General features: G+C 50.9%; 2 protein-coding genes across 6 annotated transcripts in view; one reads left to right on the forward strand and one right to left on the reverse strand.

Annotated features, from left to right (window-relative positions):
* The first annotated feature begins 384 nt into the window (after window positions 1-384).
* FNDC11 (fibronectin type III domain containing 11) lies at window positions 385-4264 on the forward strand. Its single transcript, XM_071446529.1, has 2 exons — window positions 385-612; window positions 3278-4264. The coding sequence occupies exon 2, from the start codon at window positions 3296-3298 to the stop codon at window positions 4262-4264; it is 969 nt and encodes a 322-aa protein (XP_071302630.1). The 5' UTR covers window positions 385-612; window positions 3278-3295.
* Window positions 4265-4979: 715 nt separating this feature from the next.
* The window catches only part of HELZ2 (helicase with zinc finger 2), a 29921-nt gene continuing 8011 nt past the window's right edge, over window positions 4980-26889 (reverse strand). For 4 of the 5 annotated variants that reach the window (XM_071447119.1, XM_071447118.1, XM_071447121.1 and 1 more), the window contains exons 2-20: window positions 24375-25517; window positions 24097-24280; window positions 23607-23714; window positions 22536-23059; window positions 21571-22203; window positions 19664-20447; window positions 19185-19260; window positions 14399-17909; window positions 13492-13577; window positions 13015-13146; window positions 12609-12776; window positions 12254-12395; window positions 11660-11776; window positions 11052-11244; window positions 10124-10258; window positions 9671-9889; window positions 9251-9407; window positions 8578-8745; window positions 4980-8104 (exon numbers count right to left, since the gene is read on the reverse strand). In XM_071447119.1, the coding sequence (XP_071303220.1) occupies window positions 7980-8104; window positions 8578-8745; window positions 9251-9407; window positions 9671-9889; window positions 10124-10258; window positions 11052-11244; window positions 11660-11776; window positions 12254-12395; window positions 12609-12776; window positions 13015-13146; window positions 13492-13577; window positions 14399-17909; window positions 19185-19260; window positions 19664-20447; window positions 21571-22203; window positions 22536-23059; window positions 23607-23714; window positions 24097-24280; window positions 24375-25375 (8463 nt within the window). In that variant the 5' untranslated portion in view covers window positions 25376-25517 and the 3' untranslated portion in view covers window positions 4980-7979. Of the gene's footprint in view, window positions 8105-8577; window positions 8746-9250; window positions 9408-9670; window positions 9890-10123; window positions 10259-11051; window positions 11245-11659; window positions 11777-12253; window positions 12396-12608; window positions 12777-13014; window positions 13147-13491; window positions 13578-14398; window positions 17910-19184; window positions 19261-19663; window positions 20448-21570; window positions 22204-22535; window positions 23060-23606; window positions 23715-24096; window positions 24281-24374; window positions 25518-26889 lie in introns of those variants that run through there. The other variant, XM_071447122.1, reaches the window with a different exon arrangement.

Consider the following 26889-nt stretch of genomic DNA (forward strand, 5'->3'; position numbering starts at 1 on the left):
GCCAGGTTGGACAAGGCTCGGAGCAGTGTCACTGTAGGACACGAAATAACACAAGCCACACACTGCTGCTCTCAAGGTGAAGAAAAGGGAAGTTTATTTTCTGACTCCAACATTTATAGTTTTCCAGAAGTGACAGTGGATTGGAGGGTGAAGGTGCCACCTCTCCAATGACACTGGACAAACCAACAGTCCATCAAATTTCTCCTCCTCCATAAAAGAATGCAAAACAGTAAGTTATTTACAGAAAGTGTGTGAGAAAGTTTGCTGCAAGACTGTAAACATCCGAAGCCTTAGAAAATCTTAAAAAATCAGGGCGACAGAGCAACCTGGGTTAGTGGAAGGTATGGAAGGGGGGTGGAAGGGGGTGACCTTCCAGCCCAAGCCCTTCTGCGAACCTGTGATTTCACGATTCCATCCCGCAGCGTTCCACCTTCCCCGGTTCCACCATCGGTGCCATTGTGATGCAGCGGCGGGCACCGAGCGCCGCGGTGCTGGCCCCTGTCACCGCCGTGTCACCGCTCCGCAGACGCCGCGGACACATCCGGCCGCACGGGCAGAGCAGAGCCGCTCTCCCCACGACGCCCAGTGTCACCGAGTCTGAGGCCTCCGAAGGTCCGGGGAACGGGCAGGGGGGGAAGCGGCTGGGAAGGAAATTAGCGGGATTCACTGCCATCGCTACCCACGGCTGGGGCGTGGGACGGGATGAGCTCTGAGGTTTTTCCAAGCCAGAACGGTTCCGTGGGTTACGGAGGGGAGGGTACGGACGATTCCAGGGGGTGCCCTGGCTCGGCCGCGGCTCCCCAGGCCGAGGGGTCGCCGTGGCAACGGCCGCGACCTGCGGGGCCGGGCCGGGCCGGGCCAGGCCGCGGGGGGATCCGGCCGGGCCGCGCCGGGACCGGAGCGCCTGGACACAGATCCCGGGGGTGTATAGCAGCTGGATACAGCTCCCGGAGTGTGAATAGTACCTGGACACTGCTGCCGGGGGTGAATAGCACCTGGACACAGCTCCTGGTGTGTGAACGGCACCTGGACACTGCTCCCGGTGTGTGAATAGCACCTGGACACTGCTCCCGGGCTCTGAACGGCACCTGGACACTGCTCCCGGGGGTGAATAGCACCTGGACACTGTTCCCGAGGGTGAACAGCACCTGGACACTGCTCCCGGGGGTGAATAGTACCTGGACACTGCTCCCGGTGTCTGAACAGCACCGGGACACAGCTCCTGGAGTGTGAACGGCACCTGGACACTGCTCCCGGAATGTGACAAGGTGGGCCAGGGCCCGAGGGTGCAGCCCCTGGTGTCCCTGCGACCTCTCCAAAGCCCGGCCTGGGTGAACACAGAGCCCCTTCCCTGGGTGATGCAGCTCCTCCCGGCTGCAAACAGAACAGCAGGGAATACAGCCAGCCCTCCCTGGCAGGAGGAAAAAATAGGGATGTAAAAACATGGGGAAAAGCAAGGGAAAATAAGCACAATGACAGCTCGGTCTGTGGGCAAACACATTGCTCAGCAGAGCCAAATCCCTCAAAGAGTGGGGAATGTCACCTGGCACATGTGCTGGTCCTGCTGCTTCATACACGATGCTGGGAGCTGGCACTGCTTTGGTTTAGGTCGGGTTTTTTTTTGTGGAAAGAAAAAAGTGAAAAGGAAATACAGATTGTTTTTCTTCAGTTGACAGCTCTCTTGGAAGATAAAGTTGCAAATGAATGACTTACTATAAACTGTGGTGCAGCTCAGGGCCAGACAGCTGAAAGGTTTACAAATGCTTGGAATTCCTATGAGGAAGTGTTATTAGCTGTGTTATGAATTTAGGGAAAATGAGGCCAAGAAAAATTGCTTTGTTAAGTAGATTTCCCCATCTAGCTTCTACAGGTCATGTAAGAATTAAGAAATCCTAATTAGATCTTGATTTCAGAATGCTATATTTATTTTGTTTTCAAATCAAGTGTATTCAGCTTGTGAAAGCCACCTAAATATCCATCTGGGTTTTCATTACAGTATCACTGACAACAGGGACACAGGCATTTATTTAGCTAATTGCTGTTTGTGGTACATAAGCTGTGTGAGCCACAGGCACTTCAGCTAAAGCACAACACAGAAACACCTTCCACCTTGGCACAGATGGCACCATCAGCCTGGGCACATCTTTGCCAGTAAATGAAGTATAAAATCATCCCAGAATGGTTTGAGTTGGAAAGGACCTTGAAGCTCATTTCATTCCAATGCCCTGCCATGGGTTGGGACACCTTCCACTATCCCAGGTTGCTCCAAGCCCCATCCAACCTGGCCTTGAACAATTCCAGGGATGGGGCAGCCACAGCTTCTCTGGGCAGTCTCTGCCAGAGCTTCACCACCCTCACAAGGGAGAATTTCTTCCCAATATCCAATCTAATCCTGCCCTCTGTCAGTCTGAGGCCATTCCCCCTTGTCCTGTCAATCCAGACCCCTGTAAACAGCTAAGATTAAGCCAGCAGAAGTGGTGCTGCAAGAACCACTGCCTAAACACCCACACAGCAAACTGTTACCTGTTTAGAGGTGCTTTACATGTGTGTCATCCTCTTGCTGTACATTGCAGAAAATCCAAGTAGACCTCATGGTCTGAGATGATTCAAGCTAAATGCAAAGATAGGGAAAGCAGCACATCACAGAAAACACTGTCAGGTTACGACTGTCAATTCACTGGTGAAAGCAGAAGCACAAGGAAAATGCTGTCATTCCTCTTGGAAGCTGTCGTGAGGTGGCACTCGGTGGATTGTGTTGTTCTGCCTGCTGCATTCCAGCTCGTGTGGGGGCAGAGGGTTAATTTGAATCACCAATGTGATTATGTAGAACTGGCTGAGAAGATGGGCCTCAAACCTCAACAGCCTGGCAGATTACAAAGAGAGAAAAATAGGCATCTCCAGAGAGGCAGAAGAATGGAAAGAAAGTGCTTACAGGAGTACAAAGGCAGCTAATTAGAATGAAACAAGATAATAAGATAGGGAGAAATTTTGGCAGAGTGTATCAGAGAATAGTTCCTGTCAGTGAATCTATTAAGTAGAGGTAGAACCTCTCAAGGGCGGGTAGAGGGAGACCAGTTGGAACACATATAAGTAGAGGATAGAAAACATTAGACACCAGACAAGTATAAAGGAAAATTCCTCTGAAACTACATCTAGTCTGACAGTTCTTTATAAGCTAAGCTTTAATTAAGAGAGAAGAGTCACAGCCATGATTGTACTCCCTCACAGCTGCTTTTCCTTTAGTTCTTAATGTTATTATTGTTGCTTTCCTACACAGCACCCAAGCTTTGGAAACATGGCTAAGGTTTTGCATGAGCCTGAAACCACTCCGGACAGTACCCCACCCAGAGAAGACCAGGATGACAATGCCAGCATGAAGCAGTACCTGAGAAACAAAAACCTTGTTCTGGATTTCCTGCGCTCTGACCTGAACCCCCACCACCTCCAGTACCACTGGAACAAAGTTCATCTTCTGAAGAAGTGTTACTTTTACTTGAAGTTTGAGCCCAGACACGTGTGCGTGAGAGACCAGAACAATATGATGATTTTTGCCGACATCTTGCAAATAGCAAACCCCTGCCAACTCCAGAAGATCAAGAAGGTGGGGAAAAAACAGACTGAAATCCAGCTGGCACTTTTAACAGAGCTGTTGGAACAGCTGGAACGAGGCCGGGAGGAGCTGAGCCGTTACGTACAGATCTGTGACGTAGATGATTTCCTCTCCCAGTGGGACTTGAATATAAAGAGAGTGCTCAAGCTCTCCATGTTTTTCAATAAGCTCATTTCCTTGGAAGAGCCAAGGAAGCTCCACGTCAAGCATAGTTTGGTGTCACAGATACACCTCGGAGGTGCTCTACACCCTCCCATTACTTTTTCTCTCTACACGAAGAAGCCGCCGATTTTTGATCGGATAGAGTCGTTTGCGTGCCAGACCTGGGCCCAGCTCAAGTGGTTCACTGAGAGCCAAGAGTCTCACCTGGAACGATGGCAGCTGGAGATCAAGCTGGTGACAGATGACAGTCAGACAGAACCAGGATACGGTCGGACCCAGGAAGTCATCTCCAACCCGTGTGTAATCAACCACCTGCTGCCTGGCAGGTTGTACGAGTTCAAAGTGAGGAGATCCGACACGCACACGCTCGTCTACTCACAGTGGCACGACTGCATTATATTGAAGACAAAAACTCACCCTGCTGAAGACACCAAGGAAGCCCCCAACCGCAGCCTTATGAGGCGGCTCACAAGACCGACTCCCTCAGTTTAATGGTTTAATGAAAAAGATGAGTAAGAGTAATTAAAAAGAAATTGTTTAAACAGTTTGCTTTAAATCAAACTTGTTCTGTTTTCAACAGCAATTGTACAGGTGCCTTCCCAAAATCTCTCCAGGTTAGCAGTAGCCCATTTGAAGTTTCTCGCCAAAAAGAACATCTTTAGGCAGCATTTGGGATCAACAGTTTTGTCCCATTGCCAGAGGCAATGGTGGGAGCAGCCAGAACCAGAAAATCTTGCAGGGCACATCTGAAGCAGAGCACAAGAGACAGAAGCATCTCTACCATCCAGTGCTTTCCATCCACTGAAGGATGATCAGTGTCAGCTTCTTCCAATGATGTTTTGGGTTTGTATTGTCCTTCTTCCAAAATACCTAAACTGAATTCTTAAACTCTTCAAATCACCCACCCAGACGTATGTCCCTCACTGCTTCCTCTCACCCTCTACACCCTGTGCCATACAGGTACCTAAGCATGGTACCTCTATATTGCATGAAAAGATCACTTTAATTTAAAAAAAGCCACCAACCAAAACCCAACAATAAATCCCCAAGCCTCCCAACAAACAGGGAAGGGTAATACATCAATATGTAAAAAATTATTCTCTGCCAAAAACCTGCAGTTAATGTTGATTTTTTTTTTACCATTTGGTTCAGTCCAAACAGAGCTGTCCCCACACAGATTCTAGTCAAACCACCACATAAACAGACCTTTTAGTAATAAAATTTATTATTTAAATAAATTCAAATAATTTTTACAATTATGGCTTAAATATCAAAAAAGGAATGTTGAGATTCATTCTTATGAACAGTCAAAGCAGATAAAAATATTGGTATCCAAAAGGTCATTTGAGGTTTGCTGCGAGTCACAGACATACAAAAGATAAAAACCTGCCCCATTTCAAGTTCCTTAATTCAGACTTCATGACACTTGACATTTCATTTCTATTTTTAAAAACCCCACAGATTTATTGCAGTAAATTGATTGTCCTACACAGATCTGTCCAAATCCTCAAAAACAGTCCAGCCCCCCTGATGCTGGGCTCACCACTGGCTGCCTGCACAGGTTCCCCTTGTTCAATTTGTGCTCAAGCTCTAGCTAGTGCTGAAGAAATTAAGTTAATGCTGTTGGATGAACTGACATTTGTGTCCTGCAGCCATGTGCTTTTGTCTTTGAGTGTGGAGAGCACAAAGCTTGTGACTGGACAGATGCCCTGGGCACCACGCTGCCAGGGTCTTCCTATTGGGATTACCAAAAGTTTGGTATTTTAAGAATATTGCTCGAACATAAAATTCTTCCTAAAGTAAATTCAAAACTCTGCATGCAAATGAAACCAGGCTAATTTGAAATTTTTTTCCTCTATTGATTTCTATGATTCACTCCATGAGCATAAGGACAAGAACATGATACTCAGCTACAGTCTATAAAAAGTTTAATTGCACTTTCTGCTATCCCTGACTATTGCATGCCCAGCTCTCCAGGAACCTGCTGACAGCACCAGCAGCCCGAGGGCCCAGCCTGGCTGTACCTGCTGCTTGGGTGCATTTCCTAATCACCAGTTATAAAATACACCCTCAGAGGGAAAAAAATAACATGTATATTGTCTTGCAACACAGACCAAGCAAAACATTTCATTCTACCTCCACGGAGTAGAAATAAACACTTTTTTCCCCGCTAAGGACAAAGGGAGTTGCTTTATGAGGACTCTCTCTTGGCCAAACCCCCCCAAGAGCACTGACTAAACCATAAATCTGGGGTGAGTCTCCTTGTTTGTGTTACATGTATGAAATAACCAGCACAAAACCCAGGGGAGAAACTCTTCACTTAAAGGAGATAATGAAAATGAGACCCACTGGTTCTAAAGGAACCAAGGTGGCATTGTTAAGTGAAGCTGGCACCATGCTAAAGTAGTTATCCCAACAATTCCAGCATTTTTTTGCAATCCTCCATAGCATCTTTGGAGCCAGATGATTTCATTTCAGTAGTCCACAGAATGATCCACAGACAATCTTATTTTGGAATTGCAATAATATTTGCTAATCAGGCTGGTGCAGAATCTTTTAAGATCCCACACAGGATGACTTCAAAGAGGAACAATTAATTTTACATCTTACCAGCTTTTACCAAGCATCTTTAGAACCAGCAGGAGATACTTCCTATGGGTTTTTATCCTTCATGGAATTGCCAGCCATATGCCCACTATTTATGCTTCAGAAGGACAAGAGCAAGCCTGGTGGTCTTTGGCATACAGCTCAAACCCCCCAAAGGCAGACTGCAGGAAGGTAGTTTAAACTAGGAAGAGAACAACAAAAGCTCTCCATAGGTTCTGGAGGCAAGTCTAACACAGAGTCATGAGAAGAAACACAGAGTTAAACAGAAACTTTTACAGACACAATGCTTTCCTATTGCCATTCCTCCACATGGGAAAGAGCCACGCTGGATTTCAGTTGCAAACAGGACAAAATTCCTCCTGCCATAACGCTGTGACATCACAGGGATTCACACCACAAGGAAAACTTGTGTGATTGCATCTCAGCTCCATCCCACATAAACACCCAAGGACAGCCAAGCATGTGGTTTGGGGAGAGCTGAGGCAGGCACTTCATACATTCAGAATTGAAATGAGATAAAAGACACCCTCCCTCAAAACTGTCATGCTTCCAAAAGCAGCTCCATGATTTTCAGAGGCACCATTCACCACAATACATCTCTACCAGCCACATGTCACTGGGTGAAAGCAGCCTCTCTGGTGAACCACAGCTTCCAGCTCACAGCAGTTTGGCTACAGAAAATATAAAAATACATTATACATATACACTCCTTCACTGCTCTTAAAAACTCAGGCCATAAGGCTGTGAAACAAATTCACAGAGTTAAAAGTTAATAAATTAAAAGCAGCTTTAAAAAAAGTGGGGTAGGAAAGGGAGGGAGGATGAACAGGAGATTTCAAATAAAATTCTGAACAGTTTAAAATGGGCTGAAAAATCCCAAGGTTTCCTGGTAGGAGAGGTCCCCGCTTTTTGTTGCCTTTATGCTGGTGAGGACAACCTCCTTCCTACAAAGAGCACGTAAATCTATTTACAAAATCACCTTGGCCTTGCTACTGTGATATTTACACGCTCAGACAAAATAATTTTGGCTAGACAAAGAGTGGTGCATGCATCTCTCGTTGCTTTCCTCCTTCACTTTAAAAAAAAAAAAAGTAAAAAGTGAAAAGTCTTAAAAATCTCCTGTCCTTGGATTTAAAATGAGAGGCAGTACTCAGAAGCTTTGGTCCTCCATGGCAAACAGCATCTTGCTGTGCTGCTCCACTGCGTGCAGTCGTTCCCCCCCGATGAACAGACTGAGCATTTGATCCCCAAAGTGCAACCCTGACAGCTGGAGTAAATATTTGGTCCCCCCAAACTGCAGCTGCAGTAGGATGAGGGTTCTGCTGAGCAGCTTGCTTACAAAAATAGTATCATCATCAGTAAAGTCACATGCCCATTATCTATTTCCAATGCCTTTTTGGTTTGCTATAATTGAAAGTTCCTGCCCAGGATTGCACTGATTAAAAACACCTCAAGATGCAGAAGCAGACGCTGAAGCTGAGTTGTCATGGGAAGCTCCCAGATCCCCCGCTGCATTTGGCTCCGTAGGTCACTGAATAATGGAAAGATTTGGTCCTTTCCAAGGCACACATAATGCAGTTCAGACAGAGAGGGCCCTTCCTCACCGGGAGAGGGCTGGGGTCCTCCTGACACGGATCTCCTGGGCTGTAGTGCAGCTGTTGTGGTGGTAGTAATGCTGGACCAGTCTCTTCCACAAAGGGTTGCACTCCAGGAGGTACCGGTTCCCTGTGGGCAGCAGGATGGGGACAGCAGGTGAGTGGCTGGAAGAGGCTTGGCTGATACCTTTTTTGTCTATAACCTCTAGCTAAGAGGGCTGGGTCACTTGCAGGGGGATATCTGTGAAATCCCAGCTCCCTGTTCCATGCTGTCATATCTGTGAGCAGCTTCCCTACACATCACAGCCTACACCTGCATGATTAGGAGCAAAATGAGCAGCCAGATTTTTGTTAGGACAGAGTTCTAGCATGAAATCAACAGAAACAACACGGTCCAAAACAAAGGGTGAGAAAAACTAACTATATTAGCTGTATTCAAGTTGGGAATGAACCCTGCTTTGCCTAGATTCCCCAGTTTCAAAATCCCAGACTAAAGAGCAGAAGAATAAAGCATGATCACTAGTTGTAATAGTTTGGATCACCATCCCTTTATCCAAGAATCCTATTCCCCTGAAGGCTTGTGCATGGTCCAAGGATACCAACCTATGATGCAGAGCCCTTCCTGAGCTCGTGTGATGCCAACATTGACCTGGTTTGGGTCGGTAACAAACCCCAGGTATTTCTTCTGCCAGCTCTTTGTGGGCTTCCTATCAATCTCAGACCGGGGGCAGGAGCGTACAGTTGACAGGATCACATATTTCCATTCACTTCCTAGAAAGTGGAAACAAACCAGATTTTCTTAGAAGGAAGCATCTGGCCATTTCTCTACCCCACAGGACAGTCATTTCTCTACTGCCACCCTCTGGGTTTCTCCAGCTTTGGAGGCCTTTGGACTTCTGGTCATTGCTTTCCAAAGAGAACAAATGTCTTCTGGCAGTTCTCTAACACCCTTCTCAGATATAGAAGCACAGAATCACAGAATGGTTTTGTTTGGAAGGGACATTCTGTGTTCCAACTTCCCTGACATGGGCAGGGAACCTTTCACTAGAAATCTTCCACTAGAGATCCTTCACCTCCCTGCCTTCAGCAGCCTCACCCTGCCCAAGCACTCCAGAGGCTTTCAAAGGATTTACTATAATCACAAATCACCCAGAAATCTGGTCTTCCATGGCTGCAATGACCCTGGGGTAGCGTTTGCTCAAGGACTGTCTCTGTGAGCAGCTCCTCAGGAAGGCAGGAGGGGACAGGCCCAACCCTCCCGCTGCTGTCCCCTCACCTTGACTCTTTGTGATGGTGCAGACGGTCACCCCGCGGATGCCCTCCCTCTGCAGGCTCTTGTTGATCTCGGACACCTGGGCGCTGTAGGGGCTCAGGATGGCGATGCTGTCCGGCCGGATGGTGCCATCTAGTGTCAGCTGCTTGGCTATCCTCACCTGGAGACACCAGCGTCCTGCTCACCTGGGAGCGGGGCTGCAGGGAAGAGCCCCCCAGCGCCCCTCCCCAGGCCACCCATGGCACCTGCCTTGCAATCACCTTGCCCTACACCTGCCTCTGCCCAGGGTCGTCCTGGTGTGCTCCAGACCCGGGAGGCACCAGGCAGACACTGCTGATCTTTATCATCTTTATCATCCCTCCACAATTCCAGCACAACTCCCTCCCTTCTGCATCCCCAGCAATTCCCCAGGACCCTGCTCACCGCCTGTGCCACTTCCTCCAGGTTAGCTTTGGAGTTCTCATTTCCTTCCTCAGTGGAAATCATGAGGGAGTGCTCCTTCCCTTCCACGTGCCCGAAGATGATGGGGCAGCAGTTGTTGTCTCTGTGGTGGAGCACACTGGGTTTCCGAGTTAGCTGGGGACATGTTCTCAGCCGCTTTTCATAGAACTCCTGGGATGGGAACTCACAAATGATCTTGTGCTGGCAGAGAAAAGGAGGGAAACTGAGGTGAACAAAACCCAATGAACTTCTCAGCCTGCAGCATCTTTCTGGGCAGGCTTCAGAACAGTGCCATTCTGCTGGAGCTGGCACTGGCATATTCCTACATATAATCCTGTGTCTAGGAAGGGGAAGCACTAATGGAGACTATCTAATGCTTAAGGCAAGCCTGGATTTTCTGTGATGGAGAGAAGACAATCCACTGGAGGGCCTCACCATGCGGTACTGCGTGTCCAGCATCCAGGCCTGCTCCTGGTAGCGCTCAAAGAGAGACGTCTCCATGCCAAGGGTCTTGCAGACATCATTGTTAACCACCGGCCTCAGCTGTTTGTGATCCCCCAGCAAAACAACCTGGAAGGAAGAGCAGACACCTCAGCTGCAAGGTGGAGCCACTGCAAAGGCCATCAGCTCTTTGGAAGGCAGTTTGCACACAGATATTTGGTGCTACTTATTTATGTTACATTTACAGCAACCTCAGCCAAAGACCACATTGGACGTGACATAAAGATGCTGTCCTAGATAATGTTTCCATCTGATGGGAGGAACACAAAGAACCATAGAATTCTAGAGGCACAGAATAGTTTGGGTTGGAAGGAACCTTAAAGCTGATCTTGTTCCAACCCCATGCCATGGGCAGTGACCCCTTCCACTATCCCAGGTTGCCCCAAGTCCCATCCAACCTGTCCTTGAACATTTCCAAGGATGGGGCAGCCACAGCTTCTCTGGGCAAACTGTGTCAGAGACTCCCCACCCTCACATGGAAAAATTTCTTCCCAATATCCAATCTAACTCTGTCCTCTATCAGTGTGAAGCCATTCCTCCTTGTCCAGTCACTCCATGCCCTTGTCCAAGGTCCCACTCCATTGCTCTTGGAGCTCCTTTAGGCACTGTAAGGGGCTCTAAGGTCTCTCTGGACCCTTCTCTTCTCCAGGTTGAACAGCCCAAACTGTGTCTATGCTTCTTGTCATGTTAATACTTTGTACCTGGTCCAGAATATTTTTTTGGTGTCAGCGATACCCACCCCATAAAGAAGCACAAACCTTAAAATCCTAACAGGTCTTGTAAGAGCAGTGTGGTAAGGGATGGAAAGGGTTTGAGAGCCCTGAGCAGCTGTCCCAGAGACACGTCTTTGGCAGGGACATACCTTCTCAGCACGGCCGTGGCAGACCAAGGGGATGAGGGTCTCGGGCTCTGTGGACATGGCACACTCATCAATGATTATCTGCTTGACATTGAGGTTCTCCAGGGCGCCAGCAGATGAGACAGAGCAGGTGCACAGAATGACATCGTGATGCGCCAGCTGATACGAACGACCTTGTGTCAACCAACCTTTGTACCTAGTGTTGATGCAGAAAACACCAGGTTATGCCTAAGGGAAACACCTCCAGATTCCTCATGTGGGAACCAGGCAGAGGTTATGCTTTCCCAAATTATTATGGCTTCACCTCCCTCCCCAGGATGAGCTGGTGTTCCCAGAAAAGGGCTTTGGATGGACACTGTAGGAAATGTACTTTGTCCTGAGCTCAACAGGGCAGGGCTGGATTCAAGGGTCACATGGGCAGAATAGGAATTTTTGGTCCAGATGGACAACAGCACCAGTGCAAAAGTGATTCTGAGGCTCTGTGCTGTAGCTGAAACCTCAAGCTCATCACTTTTTATCATTATTCTGAACACACAGTTTATTAATCTGTGCTTCAGAGGTGGCACACAGCCAAAGTCAGCCATCTCTCACCAGGGTCTCTTCCTACTCACTCCTTTGTTTCTTCTTCTGTGATCTCCTCTCCATTCCTCACCCGAGTGTCAAAGTGACAGATCCTCTGCCAGAAGGGGCTGGGCGCCCGCCGGATGCGATGGTGCAGGATTATTTCACTGAATAAAGAGTCAATATATAAATATTTTCCCTCAACACTGAGACCTGAGTAATTTCTTCTACAGTGAAGCAGACCACACCACCTGCTTACGTGGAGAAACCCCATTAGCTAAAAAACTCACAGCCAAACTTTCCCATCTTTGTAGACCAAATAATTCAACCTCGAGGACATAAAATTCAACCACTTCCCTTTAGCAGCTGCAAGCAGGAATGAAGTCAGAGGTGTTCAGGGCTGTTCCAAAAGGAGATGAAAACATCTAGAGACTTTTCAACTACCTGGATTTCCTGACTAGGTGCCACATTAGAGTGTACACACTCACTTAAAAAAATTAATTACAAATTAATTAGAAAGCAGGTTAATAGTGCTGCTCTGCAGTGGTGGAATGAAACTATTTGCTGTGGTTTGCTCAGCATTACTGATGCAGAAGCCACCTCTCCCCAGCACCCTAGGAGCCTGCAGGGCCATGCCATCCTACCTGAGCTCACGTTTTGGCTTTGCATCCCGTAGGGATTTACGGGAGATGTTCCGGTTGCTCCCCGGGTATGGGAATTCCATCGTCTCAATGGCCTCCCCATAAACCCTCAGTGGTTTCAGCTTCTTCATCTTCAGCAGCATCTCTGGAGAAGGAGGGCAGGTCTGCTCAGACAGCACCAGGCACTGGTGGTGCTCAGGCCTGTCTCTCCCTGTCCCTCTCTCATCATCCCCTCTCCGGTCCTTGCCCTGCAGTGCAGGGTCTTCTGCAAGGACCAGCCCCACCTTGGGCCCCTCCACACCACGCTCTCCCTCCCACCAGTACTAGCCACTCAAGGGCCTTAAAAGGTGATAGTTACCAGCAACAACATCAACAGACTTGTTGGATGGGCCACAGTACAAGATGCACTTTCTCTTCTTGTCCTTTTCCTCTTCCAAGTATGGTGTTTTGTCCTTCTCAACACTCTCCTCATTCAGTTTATGGAACCAGTAGACAATGTGAGTTCCAACAACAGTCTTCCCTGTGCCTAGAAAAAAAGGAATTTGCTGAGATCATTTTAACTACAACATTCATGCTCTGGACCTGCATCCAGCTGATCAGCCACGAAATAAAATCAAGAATGAAGGGGATTGCCTTGCACAGCTGTGGGTGATGCCAACCCATGCTCCCTTCTCCTGGCTCACCAAGGGTACAATGGAAAGCAGCAGATCACCTCTCACCTGCCATTCATACCACAGCAGGTGCATTCTGTTGTCCCCTCTTACCTGGTGGGCCTTGGATGAGCATGAAGGATTTTTTTAGAGCATCCAGAACAGCCTGGTTCTGACTCTTGTTAAGTTTCCAGTTGCTGCCAGGGATATCAAAGGATTTTTGCTGCAGGATTTTGGATTTTGTCACTGTTAGAGCAAAGAGCCAAGAAAACAAATTTAAAGAAGGTTACTGAGGGCAGCTCAGAAATGATCCAGCAAGAGGGTGTAGCAGGTACCTAGTGATGGTGGTCCATTACAAAACCACCTTGAAATAATCCTTGTCCCATGCCAAGATGCTCTGCCCATGAACCATCTCTGTGAGTCCTGGGGATGACAATCTCAGCTGTGCCAGCCACCAGCAGGGCATCCCAAATTACATAGCAGCATCACCCCTATCACCCCTGCAGACAAGGGCCCACAGAAACTGCCAGGGCACCTCCCTGGACAGAAGTAAATAGCCCCAAGGTAACAAAGGTTAATATTTGCACTTACGTTTCTGAGGAGGTTCATGGCCAAGGGCAATCCTTATAGCAAGGTCAGATGCATACTTGAGCCTCCAAATTGCTTTTTCTTTCCGTCTGACAGACAAGGAAAAATAGGAATGAATGGAATGTAGCATAAAATAGCAAAAGTTGTAATACAGCTTTGCTTAACTGCTTACTTATTCTTTCTCTCTTCTTTGTTGTTGCATTAACTCCTTCCATAAAGAACTTAAACCACAAATAACATAAACTTATTCTGCTCCTCTGCATCTGGGACCATTTCTCAACTGACTGAAAAGCTGAGCCCGCAAAGATGTTGAGAGCAAGGAACACAACTCCTGTCCCAAGTCTGTTTTGTTATGGCCCACACCCTTTTATTGGATTAGCTTCCAATGTTTCCTAAAATTCACGATGCAAAAGGAAGCACATTCTGCCCTGAGAATGCTACAGCACTGGGGGTGCATAGCAGCCTGTGCTGTGTACAAGGAAGGGCAAACTAGACACCAGCTCTGATTTAAAAAGAGCAGAACTTGCTTTGCAGCAACAACAAAGGGGAATGATTTGGAAATCAGGGAACTTTTCCACTAAGCAAATCCCACTCCAGGGCTTCACTTGGCCTTTAAAACACATATTGCAGTAATATAAGAAGCAGATGCTCAGGGAAATTTCACCACCTTCCCCTATCTCCCCATTCTCAGGGACAACCAGAAGAGCATGAGACCCTCTGGAGAACAGACACGAGGGGTGCTGCCACCCCCCACAAAGACCCACAGCCCAACAGTATGGCCAGTCAGAGCAAGGATAAGAGCAGGTTTTTCAGGGGATCAGCCACAGCAGTGAGGAAAGCCCATGGGGGTGCAGCAGAGGGGTCCTGTGGGAAGCCAGGTTAACCAGAGCACACTGCTGAGCCCACTTACATGTCTGGCAGCATCTTTGGAATGAGCTCCACCGTGAACCTTGCAGAATCCTGTGAAATCTCCACAGGGATGGTCTCCATAGACATATAGTGGATGTAAAAATTCATAGTCTGTTGACCAGTCCTGTCCAACTTCTCGTCATCGTTGAACTCCTCCGTGACCCCGTGAGCCACCCACGTGTAGGTATTGGGATCAACCACAAGTTTGTTCTCTGATTTGCCATTGTCAAGCAAAGACAGGTTCTGGAGGCCATGGCTGAGGCATTCCTCATCGCTCTGAGGGCTCTTGGGAAGCTTCAGCCCACCTAAACGAATGCACAGGTAACAGTGGAAGAAGTCCACTTCAATGGAGCAGTCCTCCAACCACTTCTTGTTCAGCACAAAGCTCCCTTGCAGCTGTCCTTTGTTCGTCCTTTGCTTTGCCCACTTTATTTTAATATCATGGAGGACAATTGAGTCATTCTCGGCCACGGCACACGATGCAGATTCCATGGCACTCATGGGCATCCACACCTTGTTGTACTCCGTCGTGTTCTTGTACTTGTCCTTGGACTGCAGCGTGGCGTAGGCCGAGAAGCAGTCGATTGGCTTCTCCATGTGCTGCAGGCAGACCTCAAAGCCTGGTGTCACACACCACAGCTGCACGAAGGGCACCAGGAAGCCGCGGCTGACGTCGGTGGTGAGCTGGAACCACAACGCGTCGCCGGCGCTCAGCTCCAGGGACAGCTCCATGTAGTGGGAGCAGGAGCTCTTCCTCACCCAGCCTATGTGCCGGTGGTAGAGGTCCTTGCTCTGCCGCAGGAGGGACGCGGCCCTGTCAAACTCCTCGTTCCTGATGGCCGTCAGCACCTCCTGCCACGTCTGGGTGTGGAAGAGGGTGACACTCTTGTCACAGAGGGGTCCTTCCCGCAGGCTCTGCTCCTTTGTCTCTGCAGAGTACATCCTCCTCTTCCAGGTCAGCCTCATGCTGCTCCGCTGCTGGATGAACACAGGCTGCTCTATCAGCTGAAGGGACCTGTAGCTAATTCTCTGCGGATCTGGAAGACTCTCGTTGTTCAGGGGAAACAGGGCTTTAAAAAACCTGCTCATCTCTTCGATATCCACCACAAAGGCAATCTTCTGCAGGACTTGGTCCTTCAGCTGGCTGGCCATCTGCAGGGAGTGGGCTCTCTTCTCATACGTCATCGCCTGGCTATTCTTCCTGTTGAAGTCGTGACAGAGAAACTCAATGTCGTCCACGGAATAGATGAGGGGCTTCTTGCGGAGCACCGAGTGAAGGTGCCGCTGCACCACGACGTCCACATACCGGCGGATGGGAGAGGAGGCCCAGGTGTAGGAGTCAACGTGCAGGGAGTAATGGCCTGCCTTCGACTGCACGGTGGAGTTGGAGCGACAGAAGTAGGAGCGGCTGAGCAGTCTCCTGAACTCCAGGACCACGGGGGCCAGCTTTGGGTGGATGTCATCAGTGACAACGAGGTCAAGCATCTTCTGGAAGTCACGGGCATTAGCAGCTGACTGCAGGTGCTCCCAGATGGGGCCCAGAAGACTGAACTCCACATTTTTAGGGGAGTCTTGAGCAGGAGGCATTTCTCCAAGGTGATGCAAGAGATGAATGGACAAAGGAATGATGTGGCTGTACTTGCTTTTCATGTGTGACAGCTGTGCAAGACTTGGCTCACACTGACACCGGAGAGGAGTGACATTTCTGGTCACCTCCTGGTTGGTGAGGAACTCAGCCACAAAACTATTGAACATGATCATTAACTCCTCTATCATCTGATGGGACCCCCTGTTACCTGGGGAACTTTCCTCATCCAGCCGGTCATAGAAACAGTCCTCCTGTAGCCGAGACTTCCGATGGATCCTGGAGAAGTGATAAGCCACAGCGATGCAGTCCTCCAGGGTATCAAAACGAAGGGACTTTGCTGCTCCCCTGTAGCAATTCTTAATGCAGAGCTCTGCCTCTTCGTAGGACAGCTGCCTGTCCGAGCGGATCACAGAGATGGTGAAGATTCCCTTTAGCATCTGATCAGTCTCCTTCTCTACGGTGACAAACAAGGAAATCACCCGTCGGTCTTTCTGCGGCAGGAGGCTGCAGACATCTTGGCTGATTTTGGATGGGAACATGCACAGAGGCTCCTGCTTGGGAGCATAGAAGGTGACACCCCGCTTCTTTGCTTCCAGGTCCAAGGCACTGCCTTTGGGAATGATGCCAGCCACATCTGCAATGTGGATCCCAATCTCATAGTGACGCCCAAGATCCCTAACGCTGATGGCATCGTCCAAATCCCTGGCACCTTGGGGGTCAATTGTGAAGGTCATGTAATTCCGACAGTCCTTCCGAGCTTCCTTGGTGAGGTTTATGTTGCTGTTGGAGGCGTATTTGGCTGCCTCTTTGGTGACAGCAGCTGGGTATTTGTTCTCCAAACCATACTCCAAGGCGAGGATCTTTAAGCCTTCTTCCAAAGTCAGTGCTGCCTGCAGTATCTCTGTTATTATCCCCAAAGGGTAGTAAAATCCTTCCCTCCAGGAGATGACCTGGACACAGAAGAACTGGCACCTCCTTGTCTCCTGGCTGATCTTCTCACAGCTGACCACTCTGTACTGCCCATTGACAAGCTTGCGGATGGGGATGACATTGGGTTTCTCCTTCAGCCCTGGGACGAATATTTTGGTGACAGTGGGATCAATGGGTATCATCACACGGGGATCAAACTCATCCATCATGCAGATGAAGGTCGGTTCTCTCTCGGCACGCTTCAGGATGCCCACCACCCTCCCCTGTGGGCGGTGGCTGCTGCCATCACCTGTGCTGTTCTGCAGGATTTCCACCAGCACCTCGTCCCCCGTGAAAGCTGTCCCACAGTTAACTCTGCCTTTGATCTGGATGTTCATGGCAGGGGAGTCATTGAGGGTGAAGGCAGAAGCTCTGTCAAAGCCCTCTTTGATCAGCTCACACCTCTTGTACATTTGGGGGTGCATATGCTGGTACTGCTGCATCATCTGAGAAGAGAAGCTGACATACTCCCGCTTGTCTTTCCACTGCTTTGAAGCCTCGGCCTTCACATTCAGCAGCCCTTCATCAGACACTGTCACCAGCATGTTCTTGCTCTCATCTAAGAGCTCCTGGAGGATGGGATCATCAGCATTCATGCTCTCGTCCTCAGAGCTCGAGGATTCTGCATCGCTGTCCTCCTCATCCCCCTCCAGGCTCCTGCTCCAGCTCTCCTTGTCACACGCAGCCTGTTTGATCTGAGCCATTGTCAGGCTCTCCGGGAAGATGCTCCCCTTGTCGATGCACTGCTGGATGAACCGTTTCCACACCTTGCTGCACTGGCCGTGGGAGCACAAGGCCACGGCGTCCCCCACCACAGCCACCAGCGACTGAGCCCGGGTCATGATGGTGTTGAGCACTCTGGCCTCGTTGAAGAACTCGAGGTGGTGGGAGGCTGAGACGCGCAGGCTCTCGCTGGTGTGGACTGTGCTGATGATGATGACCCGAAACTCACGCCCTGCACCAGAGGGGACAAGGGAAAAGTCACTCACTGGATCCCAGCAGGGAAGACCTTGCCCAGCTGACACCTGTCTAGGCTGTGTCACATGGCCATGGACCGATGTAACCCTGCTTGGCTGAAACATGGGGGTCACCCCACGTGAGTAAAGCAGGGGGATCCTGAGATCCTCTGGGCACGAACCAGGATGGACATCACAGGCACCACCACCCACACACCAGGGAGGGAAGCACAGCCTGGAGATGGGATAAAGGCAGAGAACTGCACCAGGGTAGCCCAGCATGCCCAGTGCCACCAGCAGCCCCTCCTTGCAAACAGGGGTAGAGTTTGCTGTGAATCTCAAATTCCCTGAGGAGCTGATGGTCTTGCAGGAAAAAGAGCAGTGATCATTTGCAAGGATCCCTCTGTCCCCTCAGGAAGAGCTCTGCTGATCACAAAACAAATAACAACCAACAAGAGGCATCCTAGTGATGTCAGAGCTGGGAAGAGGCTGCAAAGAAAGGGTGTGGCGATCACAAACACCCCCTGGGGTGAGTTATTCTCACCACGAGCAGTCCCAGCTGCGCAATAAAAAAAAAAAAAAAAAAAAGAAAACAAACACGGATGAGTCATAAATTAAGTCCTTGAGGACAAAACCAGCCTCTTCTCATCCAGAGCAGGAGACTCCTCCTCTAGTGAGCTGTTCTGTGATTGGTACCCATCCTGGTTTCAATTCCCTTCTGTCACTAGCCTCCCTCACTGGTACTTAGGGCTTCACATGATTCACACATACTCAAGTCTCTGGGATGGCACTTACAGGGTTTCTACCCTCCTACAAAGCAAAGTCCATATATTTGAAATGAGTAATCAGCTGGGCGCAGATTTAATTCAGTGAGAAAGCTTATTCACGCAGAAAAAGAGAAAATCAAAGCTCTGCCAACCAGAAGGATATGGAAATCAGCCAAAGGAGTTCCAGGCACTCCCTCCTAATTGGGGCTGTGGTGGTGGCAGAGACACTGAGAGGGCAGGGGAGCTCTGCCTGGCAGCACCTCCCAGAGAGGTATTTTTCCACAACAATACCCAATATTTTGCATGTTAAAAAGAAGGAAAACGTAAAGATGTTGGAAACTCCTCTGCTAACACCCCAGTGTCTCTTCCCCCTGCCTGTTACCCGGTGGCTGTAGTTGCTATGGACCCTCATGTCCACCAGCATGACTGCAAAAGCTGTGTATGACTCTCACACAGAAGACTTCAAAATGCAGCCAGGCATGAGGGACTATTGCACAAGACACAAACCTGGCAAATTTTCATAGTTTTCCACCACCACGTCTTGTAGCTGCTTTTTCCTCAGCTCTTGTCTTATTGCAGAAACCTGGTAAGAAAGAGGCACAACTGATCTCAGCTCAGAAATGCCACCCACCAAACACCAGAGTCCCTCATCCTGCCCAGCTGCAGGTTCCCCAAACTACTTGAAAGCAGCCACACATGTGGGCTGACTTCAGCCAGAGCTGCCACTGCCCTGGAATTAACCTGCCTAGAAGATGCTGATAGAAGTGTTTAACTAAGCCATCCCACCATCTCTGCTCCAACCACCAGGACACTCTACCTAAATGGAGAGTGCTCAAAAAAACACTGAAGGCACATAAGACCCCAGATTTCCTATTTTTACTAGCATAAATACAAATAAATAGATTAAAAGGGTCTTTCTTAGGGAGTCTTTAGTCAGCAGTGCAGGCATAGCCCCCTCAGGTGGAATGCAGGATTCCTCTAGGTACCTGTGTCCCATGGGAGACCACACAGATCTTCTTCAGATCCCGGACATCCCACTCATCTGGCCACCTCTGATAGATCTCCTTCACTTTCTCAACCACTTGTATTATCTCAGAGATGTTTTGCCAAGAAATCATGGAGATATCCCTTTCTGCCACACCAGACACATGGCAGAACATGAGGGGATAAATTTCGGGGTGGGGTGGGATGTTCCCACTGGCTTGGATGGCATTGCCCTTGCCGACATAGAAGTGCTTGGAGATGAACTCAATGATGCCGGCAGTGGAACGGTAATTCTCATTGAAGATGATCCTGCTCTTCTTGGCCACCTCATGCGTCTCCTTCTGGTAGAACTGAAAGAGCCGGTTCAAGAGGGTGTGATCAGCAGATTGCCCACCCCCAACACAGAACAGCTTCGGGGTTATCTGCATGTGGTCCCCAGCCAGGACAATGCGGGTCTCTAAAGTGGCGTAGGAGAGCGGAACCAAAGCTTCACACTCCAGCATCTGCGCGGCCTCGTCGATCATGATGTGGGTGAAGTAGCCGGGGGGCACCTTCAGGTCCTTGGACAGCATGGAGGTGGTGATGATGATGCGGTGCTTGTCAATCTCGGCCTGCGTGGGGCGGCGGAAGGAGCGCTGGTCCGGCGAGAGGCAGCAGTACATCTGGGTGATGGGGTCCATGGTGCTGACGGGCCGGTCGGTGTACATGATCCGCAGGGGAACGGCCCAGGGGTGCCCCATGGTCACATAGCTGTGGAAATACTCCCGGATGTAAATGTCAGCAGCGCTGGAGGGGAGCAAAAGGGAAAAGCATCAAGGAATCGTCAGTGCTGTTCTTGAATTCTGCGACACAAAGTTCTCTCTCATCATTCTGCAACGCTCATGCAGTTTCTCTCCTGGCTCTGGTGACACCACACTTGTCACAGCAGACATTCACAACTGCACAAAGGAGCCGGTGCCTACGCAGCCACCAATTCCCAGCCTCTTTCAACAGCATGATTTAAAATAGGAGTTGGTATTTGAGACTACGACAACTCTTGACACTCTTATGGAAAAATATGATGTGCCCCACAAAAGCTGTAGCCCTGATGCTGTGCAGGGGCTCAGCTCTCCTCTGACAGCAAAGTATCCCCATCCCCTGGTGAGACAAGACCTACAGGAGAAACTTCTGTGCAAGCAAATAGCCTGGAACAGGCTAAGATTAGCAGTCACCATCTATTATGCATTAAAAACTGAGGCAGGCAGTAACAGCCTGCAGGATCAGATGTGGACACTCTTTTCAGTGTAACTGCTCTAATTTTAACAGTCTTGGCCTGTTTTCTCTGAGGGCAGATCCAATGGCATTCAGACCAGATCTGCATTTTCTCTTCCCCAAACTCTCCCTGGAAAAGTCAATAGATTGGCATGTATACAGAACCAAACAGCCTTCAAGGGCAACTAGAGCACAACATTATCCCAGCATGGTCAGGCAGCAGCTTTCTACTTCTTGCAGTACACAGTAAAGGCTGGAGAGAACTCTCTCTCCAGCCACATTCCCATTTTATGATGAGGCAGGAATATGTGAAGTGCTCAGGGCCAGGATGGACAGGGCTTGGAGCAACCCAGTCTAGGGGAAGGGTTTGGAGCAGGACAAGTTGTAATGTCCTTTCTAACCCAAACCATTCAGGGATTCTATAAGTCTGCATTGGCTCTTCCACAGAGCCTTCCACCCATGCCAGGCTTCCTCCTAGCAGGAAGTAGAGCAGTTTAAGACAAATTCAACAAAAACTAATTTAATTTAAAAAGCAATTGAAGTGCACACTGAAAAAAGAGCAGCTCAACTCTGTCTCATACACCCTGACTCCCTTTCACCCCCTCAGTGGGCAATGCACCAGCTTGCCCACAGTTCTCACTGCCTCTTCCCTGCTAACCTGTTTGTGTGGGTGCAGATCAGCACACGTGTGTTGGGCTGCCTGAGGATCTCCAAGGTGGCCATGGCCAAGGTGAATGTCTTCCCTGTGCCGAAGGGCCCATAGATGAGCAGAGGTGGGACCTGCCGGCTGGTGGTCGGCTGGCCCGTGATGAAGGAGATGGCTTGTTTCTGCTTGCTGTTCCCTCTCTGTGGGGACCCAAGAGAGTAGGGGATGGAGCAACTGGCAACATCTGGCAGGACCAGCTTCTCATCCAACAGGCTGTCCACAGCTTGGTGCCAGTGCCGGAACAGCAGCTGGTCTATTTGGAACTGGATCTCCACCTTGTGGGAGGTGTCTGCCTTGAAGTTCAGCTCCGAGCAGCATCTGCTTGGTATCTGTAGCCAGATGGTCTTCTCCGTGGTGGCTTTATGTTCCACAAAAACTTCATAAACCCGATTGTCCACAGGCGGGTCAAGCGCCAGGAAGGCGGTGGGCACAGACCTGCTCAGCAGGTACCCCTCGTCCGTGTCTGGTGAGAGGTTGTAAGGGGTAGGCACTTCAGCAAACAGCTCCCCAGAGAGAGCAAACTTCGCCCCCATGGAGAGGCTCTGCAGCATGGGGGTCAGCGAGATGAGCACACGCAGGTTGAGTCTGAAAGGAGGAAACACCCAAATGAAGAGCAGAGAAAGGATCTGGCAGTTGCTGGGCCCTCCTCCATGGAGAGGGGATTGCCACCTACACCCAGAGAGGGTCTGCCAGCCCCCCAAGCACATACAGACAGAAACCATGCTCTAGCTAATCCATGGGCACAGGATGAGACCCAGCAAGCCATCCTTCTTGTTTCCAGTTTTCTGGGAAGGCACAACAAGACCCAACCCAGAATGAACAGAAGACCCCAGGAACAGCATGGCCCCAAGGGTTAGCAACAGACTTGTGGTCCCCAGCGAAGGGGAACTCCAAAAGGGCTCACACCTGGCACTTACTTGGCAATCAGAGCCTGCTCAGCTTCTTCCTCACGGAAGAGGAAACTGTGCATCCTCTCCCGATAGTTGAGCCGGGTGATGGGAACGACTTCCCTACTCTCACTTTGGTAATCCAGTGCCAGAGCAGGAGGTTTGTACTTTGCCAGCAGCACCATATCTTCTCCAGTCCTTGGCATGCTGGGAACGATGATGCGGTTGCCGCGATCCCAGCGCACAAAGTTGACGGGGCGGGCGCTCTCCCTGGTGCTGGGGACGTGCTGGGGGGTCTCTCGCCGGCCCACCCTGACCTTGAGCTTCTGCATGAGGACAGGGCGCTGGCCGAAGTCAAAGACCACCCACTGCTCGAAGATGCCCAGGATGCAGCTCTCCACGCTGACCTCCACCTGCGCGACACGCGGCGAGGAGGACACAGTGGCCACGTGGTCCCCACAGAGGTACTGCAGGCCCCGGGAAAGCCCATTCCCCGAGAAGTAGAAGTTGATTCCAGGGTCCCGCTTCAGCAGGGCCACATGCTGCAGGTGCATCTGCCATTGAGGAGAAGACAGGGACACAGTGAGGGCAGCCCAAGGGAAGAGCCCAGCAGCTGGTGAGGTGCTCCAGCAGCATTTCCTAGAAAAAGCTGCTAGAGGAACCAAACTCTGTGTCAGCCTCACCACAGCTTATTCCTCATGCAATCACACAACAATTACTCTAAGGTCTCAGAGAACCTCAGGTTTCAGTTTAATATCAACCAGTGTGTAGTAAATGGGAAATCTACTTTGGAGAAGACAGGCTCTTGCCTCCAACATCCACAAAATCATGGTCAGGAAAGCAGCTGAATGTTATTTGTGATGATACAGGGGAGGTGTTGAGAGCAGCCAGGTCTGCCCCAGGACCACTGCACAAGACAGGAGCCACAGTGGCTGCATCCCCTGCACACAGCCCCTGTGCAGACACCACCTGAGCAACTCCTGCATACCCAGCACATGTTCTCATTAAAACATGCCCAAATCCCCATCCTTCTGCCCCTTGCAGAAATAATAACGAAAACCCCCCCCAACCAAACAAAACCCTGCAAAGGACTGAGCTAACCTTAGAGTGGACCTTGAACTGCCACTGGTATTTCTTCTTCCTGTCCTCCAGCTGCACATGCAGAGGCTGCTCACACACAACTTTGACACCCTCGATGTGCTCAGCCATCTGTGGGGAGTCATGAGAGGAGAAGGACTGAAGGCAGCATCCCAGGAACACAGCTCACAGCCCTCCACAGTGCCATCTTCATCCTTGCCTTTACGCTACATCCTCCCAAGAAGGATCAAGAGTACATCCTCATATTCCATCCTCACCCACTGCTGCTCCACGCAGCAGCCTTGGGAAACAAGAGGACCCATGGCATAGCTCAGGTACCCCGAGCAGGCTCTCAGGTTGCTGGCTCCAAAGAGATGAAGGAAGGAGGATGCCACATCCCTTTTTGCATCCCCATTAGGAAGGTGAGCAGTGGGCTCCATTCCCAAGCTCTCACACCAGAGAATTCCTGCGATGTGTTGGACCAAAGCGCTCCCACCCTGTGCCCACCACTCACAATTAACACCTCGTTGGAGCACATCCGATACTCAGCAAGGAGCCGGTCCTGGTAGGACAAGAGCCCATCCTTCAGGGCTTGCTTCTTTTTCTTCACAGAAACCTTCACCCTCTGGATCCACTCCTGCAGCTCCTCTTTGGAATGAGCCTTGGTGCAGCTGTTCCCCATTTCGCACACCTCCGCTCTGTCAGGAGAGAGGCGTTCCTGGTGGCATGGGGATCCTCAGGGAGCCAGCAGCTCCCTGCCGCCCCTGCCCTCTTCCCTGTTGGACGCCTTACCTGCTGCACAGTGAGAACTTGGTCAGCCCGAGTGGTGGTGCGCGGTGGACCCACTGCATGGAGCTGTCGGCCGAGAGCATCTGCACGTGCTCGATGGAGGAGCAGTGGTTCTCAAAGCTCTCCTGCGAGCTGCAGGTCACCAGGCAGACGTGGCAGTAGAAGTACACGGGCTCAGGCGCTGCTGGCTTGCTGTTGGTGCTGCTGGCGCCCAAGGATGGCAGCAGGTCGGAGCGCTGCAATCCACGCTCCCTCTCGGCCTCCCACACGGCCATCTCCACGTCACTGTGGGCATACTGGCAGCGCTGCGGGCCGTGCTTGCAGGGCTGGCCCCGGGACACGAACCGGCAGTAGGAGAGCGTCTCGATGAACTCGGGGCAGGGCCGGATGGCCGTGTACTGCTGCTTCTTCTGGCTGTCCAGCACCGCGTGCACCAGGAGCGGGTCCCAGGTGCGGTGGGACTCGCAGAGCCACCCGCAGCCGCCCACCGTGATGCGCTGGGGGCGGCCAAAAAAGCATTGCTTGCAGATCTCCTGGAATTGCCCCCCGAACTCGCTGGTGATCTCGCTGGCAGCACTGGCAGTGAGGTGGGGGGTGGCAGCGGGGTGGCCCCCCAACTGCGCCTGCAGCACCGCCGCCTTCAGCCAGCGCCGCTCCAGCTGGTGCTCCCTCTCAAAGTTCCAGACCATGGCCTCCTCCGCGCTCCAGGCAAAGGTGCACTGGTTCTTGTGCCTGCTGCAGCCCAGCCCCATCACGTAGTACCTGCAGACAGTGTAGCGCGCCGGGCTGGGGAAGCCGGGCCGCCGGGACACTTTCCTCCATGCCGTGCTCCGGCGGCTGCGGCAGCGCGCCAGCAGGATCTCGTACATGCACTTGTGCTCCACCTCCTGAGGGTGGTAGGTGATCTCATTCTCCTTCACACTGCACTTGGAGCAGACCAGAAGCAGGTCCAGCTGCTGCTGGAGGCTGCCCAGTGGCACCTTTGGGCCGTTGGCTGTTGGCATCTTTGGCAGCAGCTTGAGCGGGGCGCAATTAATGGCAGGAAGATCTTAGGAGGTGATGCCGTGGGGAGGAGGTGCCATGGAGCGAGTGGCCTTGTCCTAGCTCACTGCACACCTGCTGGTCATCGGTGTGAGCTCATGAAGCCTGACAAAGGAACAAGGAACAAGTGACTTAGCAGGAAATATCAGACAGTCCCTGGCAGGTGCACACAGAGGCACTGGCACAGCCAGGAACCTCAACCAAGCAACCTCGGCCTCAGCACCCTCTCCCCCAGCTCTGTTCCCCCACCAGCCCAGGTCCCAGGGGAGTGTTTTGCTCAGGGATCAGGCTGCTGAGTGGTGCTGGTTCCTGGCAGGGCTCAGCCTGGTCCCCAATGTCCCTATAAACCATCAGCATTATTACCATCCAAAGTGGCAGAGCAGTAACTGCTCCAGAGGGCCCAGCACGGTCCCCACAGCAGCCACTGATCTCCCCAGACCAAGGAGACACGATCCAACTTCCTCCTCCTGCTGCCAACACCTGCCCCACCTTGGCTCCCTCCTGCCAACTTTCTCTTTCTTTATCCTGTTTTTCTTCCCCGAGCTGGCCAGGCAGCCCCATGCCGAGCAGGAGGAACCCAGCTCCAGCCCCTCAGCCCATCCACCCCATAGCACAAAAGATTAATTAGAATTAATTAATGAAGCAAACAGCCTCTTTGCTCCTGGGCTGCAGCACCCAAGGCCGGGAGATGGGCATGCTGGAACAGGGGCCGGCCGGCATCTCTCCAGCTGACAGCTCGGTAAACATCCGGCTGGGAGAGCTCGGCCCTAGCGGCAGGGAAGGCAACTCACGGCTCACTGCCCTTTCCAGCCACCAGCTCTGGTATTTGCCATCAGTCTCCTGGGTAACCAGGGGCCAGGAGCAGCCCTGGGAATGATGCTGCAGGGTTTGGTGGCTGGGCCACGTGGGCAGGGTGAAGGGAACATGCCGGGGCACATTTCTGGGCAGGGTGTGCTGCCAAGAAAAGCCACCAGCCTCATGCTGAGCACCCAACTTGGGCTCCTGGCCAGCAGGCACCACAGACTGGCTCTCTGGCAATGCCAGGGAAGAGCAGGATTTACAGCTGAGGTCCAGTGGACAATGGAGCAGGAAGGCAAATCTTGCATTGCTTCTGCATTTTTAATTAAGTATCCTCTACTCTTTTCTGGGATAAACAGGGTGCTGGGCAAAGTGGGCAAGGAGTGCTGAGGCTGCTGGAGTTCCAGACAACAAATACGAAGCTGGAAGCGGCTGGAGCATCACCCACATTCCCAGCACACCCTTAGAGAGCTCCTCACGTCCCATCCCAGTGTCACAGCATCCACCTGCTGCTGAGCCATGAAGAAGCCACCTAATCCTACTTCTGTGTGTGCATCAGGTCAGACACGTGCTCGGTGGATAAACACCCGCTCAGTTTATCTCTCAAGGCCTGGCAGCAAGCCTGGCACTGGGCAGAGCTGCAGGTTTCCATTCTGGGAAGCTGTGGGATTCCATGGCA

The sequence above is a fragment of the Agelaius tricolor genome, unplaced genomic scaffold (assembly GCF_023055355.1).
Source record: "Agelaius tricolor isolate 1412-34295 unplaced genomic scaffold, bAgeTri1.0.p SCAF_23, whole genome shotgun sequence".
NCBI classification, from domain to species: Eukaryota; Metazoa; Chordata; class Aves; order Passeriformes; family Icteridae; genus Agelaius; species Agelaius tricolor.